At 38.5% G+C, this 12,500-nt stretch overlaps 1 protein-coding gene across 2 annotated transcripts in view; it reads left to right on the top strand.

The window, feature by feature from the left end:
• Positions 1-6,620: 6,620 nt before the first annotated feature.
• LOC141497646 (ceramide synthase 4-like) overlaps positions 6,621-12,500 on the top strand; it is a 34,961-nt gene continuing 29,081 nt past the window's right edge. Inside the window, exons 1-3 of one of the 2 annotated variants that reach the window (XM_074200402.1) lie at positions 6,621-6,736; positions 6,883-7,056; positions 10,902-11,019. In XM_074200402.1, the coding sequence (XP_074056503.1) occupies positions 6,884-7,056; positions 10,902-11,019 (291 nt within the window). In that variant the 5' untranslated portion in view covers positions 6,621-6,736; position 6,883. Of the gene's footprint in view, positions 7,057-10,901; positions 11,020-12,500 lie in introns of both variants that reach the window. The other variant, XM_074200403.1, reaches the window with a different exon arrangement.

The following is a 12,500-nucleotide window of genomic DNA, read 5'->3' as shown; positions in this document are numbered from 1 at the left end:
TACTTCCTGTCTCCCAATAGAAAGAAGGTTTCTTGACTGAAGGTGAGAGAGCTGGGGTGGGGAATGGGGGTTGAAAGATAGGTCTCTTTGTGGTCCTCTTTGTATATGAAATAGAGCTAGACTGTGGTTAGTTATTTGGAAAGGAGAGAGTCTGTGAGTGAAAATCAGGGAGGATATCTGGTTTTAGGGAAGCCAGGTGGCTGAGTAGACTCCCAGAAGCATCCCAAGGGATCCAGTGGATGTGACAGAAGGTAACAAGGATATGGCTCCCTCCTTATTATATAACTGGAAACAGTCTGGCCCACATGGGATAGATGAGATCCAATGATGAGTTTCTTCTCAGAGCTCTTGGCACCCCAACTTCAGAACTTGACCAATCTCCTCCATCTTCCATTTCAGTCTCTTCTGAAGTACCTGTTTCTGATGCCTCCTCCTTCTTGAATCTTGATGCGCAGCTCTACCCCTCAAATTCATTTGAGAATTTCTTAGCACCCTCTCCTAAAAGGTGATGGAGGTCAGCCCCCTCAACCCTACAGTCCCCAGATATAGGCCCCATTCTCTCACCCCTAGAGCAATACCTGCCCTCCTCTGCCCTCCAGGGCCCAGGCCCACCCGGCCATGCTCTTCTTTGCCATTCTTTCCCAGACTTTATAGTTCTGAGTCCCCAGAACTCTCCAGGGTCTTCCAGTCATCTCCCATCCCTCTGGTGATTATTCATGGTTTATCATTTCTGTATCTTGTTTGTTCATAGTGATGTGAATGTCTTCCCTCCATCCCCATTAGACTGACATCTCCTTGATGGCAGAAACTGTTCTTGCCTTTCTTTGTGTTCCCAGAGCTGATACTGTTGGCTGACACATAGAAGGTGATTAATAAAACTTATTGAAGAACTAACTCCTACCCTAAGGAGTTCATGATCATCCTCCAACTCCTTCAACCTATCCAATGCCCAAACTTTACCTCAACCCTTCCCACCTTCCTTTGTCACTGCCTCTGAGAGGTAAGCAAAAGTTTGGTGATTTATAGGTTTGCTGCTCATAAAACTGGGAAGTTAACTTATAACTATGTGACTTGGAGTCAGACTCACAAAAACCCTGCACCAGCTAGACCAGGAGAGCCTCAGGAGACCTCTGTCCCAACATCTATCCATCTGTCTGTACAGGTAAGTGCATCCCCCTCCCTAAGCTAGATTCCTCCTGCCCATTTGACCAGATCTTTCTTGTCCAGGATAATTCTGCCAAAGGGAATGGAATAGTTAAAGCCAGTAAAGGTTTGTTCCATCAGCGATACACTCCCACCCAAGGGAGACTTTCTGGTAAATGTCATTATTTTTCATTCAAATCATTCCTTCCTCCAAAGGTCTTTTCTACTACCAACTTCCAGTCATCCAGACTCATCTACTTAAGTGTCATTATCATCTCTCCACTTTCTCTCATACCTAATATCCCAAAACTCATTAAATCTTGACCTTTCTATCCCTAGAGCATGTCCTCTTCTCTCCTCAGACACTGCAATGAACCATCAGCTCATGTTTAGATTATTTCATGGCCTCTTTTTGGTCTTCTTACCTTAAGTCTTTCCCCATTCCAATTTGTCCACTTCTTTGTTGTCCAACTGATCTTCCTAAATTCCCAATCTGACTATGTCAAACACTCCTTCACCTAGTTAATAAACCACTGGCTCCCTATCACCTCCAGGATAAAATATAAAATCTCCTGTTTACCTTTGAAAGTCCTTCAGAACCTTCCTTCAGCCCACCTTTCCCAAATTCTTTCACCTCACCCAGAAACTCTGGTCTTCTTGCTCTTTCCTGAATAAATAAGACATTGCTAACATTTTCACCCCTGTCCCTCTTGCCTGGAATTCCCTTTCTCAACTCTACCTCCTAGCTTCCCTGCCTTCCCTTAAGTCTCAGCTAAATTCCCCTTTGGAATTTTTTGGAAAAAAATTTTCTGGAGCCCCCTTAATTCTACTTCCTTCTCTCTGAGATGAACCCCAATTTATCTTGTCTATATCTCATTTGTAAGTAATTACTTGCATATTGTCTCCCTTGTTAGAAAGGGAGCTCCTTGAGAGCAGGAACTATCCTTTGTCTTTTCTTGTATTCAAAATGCTTAGTACAGTGCCTGGAAAAGGTACCCTACTTACTCTGTTTTTCCCTGTCTACCCTAATATTGTGCTAGTCCCAGTGATGTCTCTGCCTTTGTCTCTCTATCTCTCTGTCTCTCTCTGTCTCTCTCTGTGTGTCTCTCTCTCTGTCTCTCTGTCTCTCTGTCTCTCTGTCTCTCTCTCTCTCTCTCTCTCTCTCTCTCTCTCTCTCTCTCAATCTCTCACCCCCCACACACAAACACATACTTCTCTATCACACAGAAAACAATGTCAGGTAGCCCATATCATAAATACATCAGTATCAAACACACACACACACACACACACACACCCCTATCACACACATCTCTGTCACGCTTTGTCAAATTTAAAGAAGGAAAGAGACTACTCATGGTGACAGGAAAAAGTGAAACCTGGTTAAGAGAGAGGTAATTGTACAAAGTCAGTAGATAATAGGCTCTTAGTAAATACTTGTTGATTGTTAATTGAGGCAGATAGGTGGTGAAGTGGATAGAGCAATTCTCTGGATTTGGATTCAGAAAAACTAAGTAATAATAATAATAGTCTAATTCCTGGGACTTTTGTGAGGATAAAATGAGATTATGTGTTTAAAACGCTTTACATATCTTAAAGCACTTTTATTGTTGTTATTAGAGTCTACAGAATTTTCCTAGAGAAAGAGGTTTTGCTCTTGTCCAAGTGAGGTTGATGGGATTTGATATGAAAGAACTTTTTTGATTTGAGATCAACTGAAGCATTTGTAGTACAAGGTCTTTAATAAGTATTTGTTTCCTTCCCTCTCCTTTCCCTGTCTATTAATTTGACATTTCTAAAGTGGAACCTTGGCCCCAGGTTACCCAAATAAGGACTTGGAGGAAAATCAAGATAAAGCAGTAACCTAAGATAAACCGAGGCCATAAATAAACACGAATATTAATTGGGTCTATTTTAACATTTTTCAAAGAACAGAACAGTTAATCTATGAAATAAATGTCATAATCATTTTTATCTCCTATTTTATAGATGAGGAAACTGAGGCACAGAAAGGTTAAGTGAGGTTGTTGAAGTCTAAGGCAGAATCTGACCCAAGATCTTTCCAATGGCAATTCTAGCCAACCTTCTACCCTATCTTTTCCTCCTTCACCCCCTCCAGTGCACACCTCACATCTCTTCCAGGCTAAACATTCCCACTTGCTTCAGTAAATCATCATATAACATATATTTCAGGCCCATTCCCATCCTTGTTTCTGCTCTCTGGTCACTCCAGCTTATCCATTTCCATCTCTGTCTCCCATGCTAGGCTGCCTCAAGAGATGTAGAGTGGGGTATAAAGAATCAGATAGGACTGTTTTGAGGAGGGAGAGACTGGCTGAGAAGGGTGGAATATCCTAAACCATAAAATTGAAAGTTAGGAGGAGTTTTAGAGATTTTTCCATCAATCTACCTTGCACAGAGATAGAGCCTGAGGTTCAGAGAAGGGAAGTAATTTGTTTAAGGTCACATAACTAGAAATCAGCAGAATCTGGAATTAATCCATGTTCTCTGACTACAGATCTGTTTCTCTTTGCAATGAGCCTGGAGGGATTAGAGATGGTGGGAAGGAGGCCTTTGAAAGTCTGGAGACAAAGTTTGGATTGGAGACAATTTGACAGACCTTGAGGGTTAAGAAAATGTGGCTTCCAGCTGATTCAAAGAAACAATGTAATATGGTAAAAAGGATTTTGGAATTGGGGTGGGGGATAGGGTAGGAGAGAGAGATGGAGTAAGAAGACAGTTCTAATTCTTGCCAGGATATTTACTAGTTATTTACTAGCCATGGAATGTTGGTCCTCACATCCCCTTTCTTGTCTTTTCTTTTTAAATATATTTTATCTTTCCCCGGTTACATATAACAACAATTTCTTTTAACATTTTTAAGTTTCAAATTCTATCCCTTTATCCCTCCTCTCATCCCTCCCTTAGATGATAAGAAATCAGATATAGATTATAAATATACAATTCTGTAAAATCATTCCCATATTAGTCAAATTGTACAAGAAGATTCAAATGAAAAATAGTATGCTTCAGTTTGTATTTAAACAATTTGATTTCATTCTCTGGAGGCAGATAGTATGCTTCATCATTAGACCTTTGGAATTGTCTTGAATCATTGTATAGCTGAGAAGATCTAAGTCATTCAAAATTCTTTTATGTACAATATTGTTGTTACTATGTACAATGGTCTCCTGGTTCTGCTAACTTCACTTTGCATCAGTTCATGTAAGTCTTTCCAGGATTTTCTGAAATCATCCTCTTATCATTTCTTAATGCACAATAATATTCCATTTCTATAATATGTCACAATTTGTTTAGCCATTTCTCAATTGTTAGGCATCCTCTTGACTTTCAAATCTTAACCACCACAAAAATTGCTGCTATAAATATTTTTGTACAAATAATTCTTTTCCCCCCTTTGTTATTTTTGACATGTATAAAATATGAATAACCAGAGAAAGAGCATTTATTTTGAAAGATCTAAGTTCAAATGGTAAAGTTGTCTGTGATAGATAAATTACCTTAGGGCTTGCCACCTGGTTATTGTGGGCAGGATGCATTTGTATTCAATCACTTATTAATCATTAAGATATCATGGCCCAGAGACAAGTTCATTACTGCCCTCTGAGACTAAGGAGAACTGGTCTAATGCCTTTTCTAATTTGCAAAATTTTTTAATATCTGTTGACATTCATATCCTGTCATTCATCCTGTCCTTTCCTACTACCCCACCCCCAACATGTTTTCTGTTATCACACATCTCCAGACTGAACATCCCCAATTACTTCAAATTTCAGAGCCTGGTTCCCCTTCTCCAGTAACTCCAACTTGTTCATTTCCATATTCTTCCAAAAATGTGGTGTTTGAACTGGATGTAATACTCCACTTGTTTCTCTCCCAAACTGTGGGCTAGCCTTTCCGTTAGCTTAGCTCAGCTTAAAAGACAAGAGAGTCAGAGAAATACAGAGAGAGAGAGAGAGAGAGAGAGAGAGAGAGAGAGAGCTCTGTCATCTTGATCATTTATCATTTATCACAGGCTTAAACTCATTCTGAGCTATGATCTTCCTGAGACAAGTCTCATGTCTTTCAAATTCCTCCTCAGCTACACTCCCAAGATTCTGACTCTGGTACAGGAACTTTTAAGAGCCCATGTAGTTATGCTGAGATCACTGGGAAGCCTTCCCCTTTGTTTTCAGGTCATGGATTTAGAATTGGAAGATAACTTGAAGATGATCTGGTCCAATTACCTCATTTTACAGATAAGCAAACTGATCATCAAAACAAGAGCAAACAATTAGTGGGAGAGTTAAGATTTGAACTGACTTTTGATTCCAACTCTGAGTTTCTTTGCTACCACACTGTATCTTCCTCACCTTGAGCCATCCTCATTACAGAGTCTCCAACAAGATATTAGACGCATCTTTTCTCTGGACTTTGAAAATAGATCTTCCAAAGTCTGGCTACAACTCAGATAGACAAAAAATAAATAATACTTTACAAATATTATATTGTTTTATCCTTGCTATAATGCTGGGAAATAAGCACTATTATTACCTTCATTTTAAAATTGAGGAAATTGAGTTAAGCAGAAGTGAAATGACTTGCTCAAGGTCACACAGCTAGTTTGAGAATTTGAACTGAGATTTTCCTGATTCCAGTCTAGTACTCTCTCCACCAGCTGCCTGGAAGTAATACTACCAGCAAACAGTAGAGGGAGGGGCATTCATCCAACATAAGGAAAGTCAGGATGTTTCTCTGGCAGCCAGATGCTGGGCTCCCCAGTGACTGGTCCCAGATGTTTTTCTGATCTCACCACTTCTGGATATTTGGAGATATCAGGAGATTCAAGGGAAGGAGGCGCCTTGCAGGGAAAGTAAGGTCACAGAGACTCATATATTTGCCCCAGTAGCAGACCACAGAGGGGTCACTACACAAAGATGGTATAAGTACTCGGCAAGCCATAAGGCAAGCCTAGACTGCCAGTGCTGCAAGGACCCTCCAAAAGTGTCTGCTACCATCCTCATTTGAAACTGAAATTCCCCCCTAAAGCAAAGAAATCTCTAAGCTTTTCACAAAAAACTTTCAGTAATGGGGAGCTGACTGATTACTCATGGTAAGATCTATTTAGTTCTTGCTAACTCCACCAGTCTCCAAGTTCTCTAAGCTCTGACCATTGTGTTTGATGGATCCTCCTAACTCTGATATTCTGGGTTCCAAGGGGCCTTCTAGCTCTGACCTTCTGTGTCTGAGGGCCCTCCCAGTTCTGACATTCCTTGTTCTAAGGTTCCCTCCCTGGTTCTAGGATCTATTTTCCTGACCTGGGAGATGCCTTTCTCACCCCATGCTATCTCCCTATCCAACAGCTCTAGACTGGGCTAGGCCGGGGACAAATTAATGAGTAAAATATGAAACACCTGAGTCTCTTGCCAAGAAAGATTCAGGTATAGTCAATTTGTTTGAAATGTACCATCCAGCCAATTGCCTCCCTGTTACCTGGTGGTGGCAAGGTGGAGTAGAAACAATTCTGGACAGAAAGTCAAGTTGATCTGGACTCTGTGCCTAGCTCTTCCATTGCCTTGCCACTTGAGCTCAGGTAATTTCAGCTTGCACATGTGGAAAATAAGGAGATAGAATTTCCTTAAGACTGCTTGAAATTTGACATTGTCTACTTCTAAAATTGTTGATCTATGAAAAACCTCTTAGTCATCTCTACTAAGATTCTGGATCCTTTGTTCCCAGGATGCTGGCCAAATTGTACCAATGGTTTTGGAAGGATGAGTATTGGTTGCCTGCTGGGTACACATGGGCTGACAAGGAGGATTCCAATGGGGTCACATACTCTCACCCCAAGGACCTTCTGGCAACTATTCCTCTGGCATTCATCTTTGTAATCATTCGATATGGCTTTGAGAGGTAAGTCAACATGAGCTTTTCTCCTTTTCTCTCCATATGTATCTCTCCTTTTCTCTCTGCAACAAAATTAAAATTTTGTCAATCTTTTTTCTTTTAACACAAGTCACTAAGGGATATATTTGTTTCTCTCCCTCCAACCCTCCACAGCCCCAGATTGAGCCCTCCTATTGAACAACAGAAACAAAAAATATGGGACCATGTCTGACAGCAAATGTAATTAATATCCTAAAGTCATAGTTCCCCTTCTCTGTATTGGCTCATCTCTTCTCAGAAACCAAGACTGGGGCATTGCCATTACATAGCATTTGGGTTCTTGCTAATAGAACATTAGCAACATTAATAAAACATTTTTACTTAGATGACTGTAATTATCTCTTGGTTCCTTTTCCTTCCTTCCACTTCAGTTTATAGGAGTCTTCCCATACTTCTCTGTATTTCTTGTAGTATAATAATATTCAATTATATTGATATAATCAATGAAGATTTATTACAAACCTATCATCTAATTTGCTGCTGCATCTGAAAGACCTTCAGACTTTTCCATGTAATTTTCCATGTAACTTGCAAATTGAAATCTTTCATGTGTGTTATTTCCACCATTAAAATGGGAATGAGAATGACTTCCTGCTGTATTTATATCTCCAGTACTTAGCATATAAGTTTTTAATAAATTCTCTTTTCATTCATTTTTTCATTCATACTATGTGCTAGACCTTGGGTTAGTCACTTGGAATACAAAGGAAAACATAAAAATCTTTTCCCTTCAAGAAGCTTACATTCTTTTGGGATATACCACATGTTCACATAACACAAGTTTTATTTTCAATTACTGGGGAATCGCTAATGCTTCCAATTTTGCTTTCCAAAAAGTACTTTATGAAGATTTTATTATGTATGGGATCTTTTTTTCCTGCCTTGGAGTTCATTGGAATATATAACTAGTTAGTAATAGAGATATTTGGGTAAAAATTTATGCATAGTTAATGACCTTTCCCATCCAAATCCAAATTATTTTCCTTGACAGTTAAACAAATTCATAGGTTTATCAACATTGTATTAATATAGTTGTCTCTCCCTGGCCTCTTTAAAATGGAGATTTTACATCTTAGGTCATCTTTGCTAACTTGCTGGGTTTGAAATGCAAATTCAGAGATTTTTTTTTGACTTGCATTTCTCATTATTAGCAATTTGGATAATTATTTCATATAGCTTTTGATAGCTTAAAATTCTTCTTTTGAAAGGCAAAGAATTTGTCAAATGGTTAAGACATATCAATCACTGTCTACCAAACATTTTTGAGAATTATGTCCTTTGGCAATATTAGATATTGGCAAATTTTTCTTTATCATTAAGTATATCTTTTCCTCCATTTATTTCTTGTATATTGATTTTCATTCCCATCCTAAGATAAGATTATGTTCAGCCTACTAACTTGATCCTTGTCTAGCTTTTCTGGGTTTCTTCTTCTTCTTAAACTTAATAAGTATTTGTCTTAGTCCAGTCCCTCATTTGCTCAGAAAATTGAGCCCCAACAAGTCAAGTGAATTTATGAAATAAAATACTGATCCTTAGACTTCAATTCCATTGCTCTTTTTACTGAATCATGTTGTTTATTTTCCAAATTAAATCTTTTCAAATTAAGCATTTTTTTCTTTCCAAGATAACCAAAACCTATTGTGAAACATATGTATAGTCAAGTAAAACATATTCCCTTATTGGCTATATCAAAAAAAATGTGTCTCATTGGAGTGAGTCCATCATGATTCTGTCAGACTAGACAGCAAACTTCATTATCAGCCCTCTAGATTATTGATTATTTAATTGATAAGAGTTTTTCAAATTGTTTATTTTTACAGTGTTGTTATAGTATACATTGTTCTTCAGGTTCTGCTTACTTCTGACTGCATAAGTTCATATGAGTCTTCCCATATTTCTCTAAAGTTGGCTCCATCATTTCTTGAGGCAGAAGGATCTTCTCATATTCATATATCATGATTCCTTCAGCCATTTCTCGATTGATGTGTTCTTGAGTTTTCAATTCTTTTCCATCACAAAAAAGAACTGTTATAAATATATTTGTACATAGGAATCCTGTTTCTTTTATTTCTTTGGGCTATGCATCTAGTTGTGTTATCTCTGAGTCAAAGGGATGCACAGTTTATATATAAGGTGATTTAACAAAGCTTGCTAGGTTGACAGGGTATTTTCCTCATAATAACACTGTGAAATTGTGGCATATAAATATAATGGAATACTATCAAGTCAAGGGAAATATCATGTTCTATTTTCTAGCATAATAATAATAATAATAAATAATAATTAGCATTTATATACCACTTACATTGGGCCAATTACTTAGCTAAGTGCTCTTCAAGTATTCTTTGACCCTCACAACAGTCTTACAAGGTAGGGGCTATTGTTACCACCATTTTTCAGCTGAGGAAACTGAAGCAACAGAGAATAAGTGACTTGTCCAGCGTCCCAGTTAGTGTCTGAGGTTGAATTTGAACTAAGGTCTTCCTGACTCCAAACCCAATACTCTCCACTGTGCTGCCTAGCTGCCTCAACTGGATGATCCTGCGGACCTTACTCCCCTTCTCTCTAGACCTTTTACCCCATACACTCCTATAACCTTCTACTTCCTTTCCCCCTCCTATATTCTCTCTACCTGCAACTCATCTTCACCTGTTAAATTATGTTCAACCCTTAAAAGCCAAGTTCAATACTACTTTATCCAGAAAGTCTTTGCTGATCTGCTTTCTCTCCTTCCCACTATTGATAATGATCTCACCTATCTGAAGGTGCCCTTTTATCTTTGTGTATATGTGAATTTAAATTTTTACTTTAGACTTAAATAATAAATGAGAAAAGAAAGCACTGCCATATACATACCAGAACATAAGAGAGGATTCAATATAAAGCAATAAATTTCCATTTCAAGAAAACAAGAAAGCCTATATAATAACTACCATACACTGTTTTCAAAACTGCCCAGCTTTTCTTTGCTTCCTTGTAAGCTTCTTTTGATCTCTGCTATACACTTTTTACTATATTTCCCCTTCCTTGCACTCTACTACCCTAAAGCACACACACATATATATATATAAATTATATATAAGCACATATATGTGTATACATATACATATATAAATATACATTTATACACATATGCACTCAAAAATATAGTTTTCTTACTTACTATGCCACCTTTCCAGAATCCTTCCCTTTTATTTTTCAAGTGTTCTGGTGAACATATCTTGAAATATTATGAGTATCTATGTGGGTATCAAACTCTTCCCCCGACACACTTAGTAGACTGTGAACTCTCTGAGGACAAAAATGATGTCTATCTATATTTCCAATATCTCAGCATCAAGAACAGGATTATTTTATACAATAAGCACAAAGTTAGCTGGGTTTGAGGGGAGGAGAATATTGTCTCTTTGGCTGAGGCGCATCTTCTCAGGTGGCCTTTCTAATCAGGATATCATTTTCAGGGATGTTCCTACCCCTTCCTGAGAGTCTGAAACTCCCCACCCACCCATAAATAAGAATGATGACTTTCTTTTTCCCCAGATTCAGCACCCTATATGTGCTCCCATGGAGACACCTCTGGCCCTTCAAATAACCTCTACACATTTCCCCCACTCTCTATCTCTTAGGTTGTGCCAAGTTATCTTGATTTGGTCAAGTGATGGGTAAGATTGGAAAAAGGAGTTCCCAAATGGCTAGAGATGAGGTGCTGGGGTCGGGGTGGAGAGGGTTGACATGAGTTTCTGACTCAGAGATGATGGAGAACTGACGTAGGTTTCTGGATAATCATATCCTTCTCTCTCTTCCCACAGGAACATTGGTATACCTCTGAGCAGGATCATGGGTGTTCGTGATCACTTTAGATTAAAAGCTGCCCCAAACACCATCCTGGAATCCTTTTTCAAGACTCAGAGTCGAAATCCAAAAGAGGTGAGCAGGATTGGATGCCATTAAGGAATAAGAGATCCTCCAAATACCTTCAGGAGCAATTATTTTACTGAATAAACTTGAATAGGAAATTCCTTGAATAGAAAATCTGTGCCCAAGACTGGCTCAACCTGTACTCCTTATGATATCATCTTCCCTGGGAGGATTTAACTTTATCTAATTGACAACAGGGAGAGTTGCGATTTCCTAAGACCTGGGTTCTGTTCTCAGCTCTGCCATTGACTTGTCATGTGACTCTGGTCAAGCCTCTTCTCCTATCTAAGAACTAGTTTTCTCACCTGCAAAACTAGGGGGTTGTGGGGCAGCTAGGTGGTGCAGTAGATAAAGCACCAGCCCTGGAGTCAGGAGTCCCTGAGTTCAAATCCGACCTCAGACACTTAATAATTACCTAGCTGTATGGCCTTGGGGAAGCCACTTAACCCCATTTGCCTTGCAAAAACCTAAAAACAAAAACAAAAACAAAAAGAAACTAGGGGGTTGGACATCATGATTCCTAAAATCAACAGATCTGGCATTCTATTGCTGTGGATATGTTTTCTCATTAAAAGTCATCCTTGATTCTTCACTTTCATTGACCACCATATTCAATTAGTTGTCAAGCCTTGATTTCATACACTTTGAATGTTTTACTTCCTTCCCCTTCTTCCCACTTGTACCACAACTACCCTTATTCAGGTCTTCATTTATCTTCATTCTTGCAGAAGCTTACAGAATGATCTCCTTGCTTCTAGTCTCTTCCCTCTAGAATCTGTTCTCTACCAAACCGATATTCTTAGGACAGAGTTATGACCATGTCATTTCTTCATTTGAATAGTTTTACTGGCTTCCTAATGACTCTAGAATCAAATGAAAACTACTTTTGGTATTTAAAAACCTTCTTAATAGGGCTTCATTCTGTCTTTCAAGGATGATTACTCATAATTCCCACTCTTAACATTCCCACTCTTAACATTCTAGAGTCAAATGAAAACTACTTTTGGTATTTAAAAACCTTAATAGGGCTTCATTCTGTCGTTCAAGGATGATTACTCATCATTCCCACTCTTAACATTTAGAGTGTCCACTAAACTGGTCTATCTAATATTCCCCAACACAGCTTTCCTCTTCTCCTCTCCATCCACCTTTGAACAGTTAGTAATTCAACATTTATTAAGTGTTTATTCTGTATAAAGCATCTACTAAATCTAGGGGGAAAAATCTGTCCCAAGGAATTTACATGTAAAAGAGAAAACAGATAAATAACTGTCATACAAGATGACATTGGTACAAATGGATGGTAATGTCAGAAAGAAGACACCAACTGCTAGGGGATCAGGAAAGGCAGGCCTCCAAAAGTGTAATTTGAGCTTTGTCTTGAAAGAAGCCAACAAAGTTGGGAGGTATAAGTGAGAGGAAAAAATATAACAGGCAAGAAAATCATCTAATGCAAAAGGTTCAAAGTTAGGAGATGGCATTTTGGTTAA

This window comes from Macrotis lagotis, chromosome X (assembly GCF_037893015.1).
Source record: "Macrotis lagotis isolate mMagLag1 chromosome X, bilby.v1.9.chrom.fasta, whole genome shotgun sequence".
Lineage (NCBI taxonomy): Eukaryota > Metazoa > Chordata > Mammalia > Peramelemorphia > Peramelidae > Macrotis > Macrotis lagotis.
This window is presented reverse-complemented; position numbering and strand designations above follow the sequence as displayed.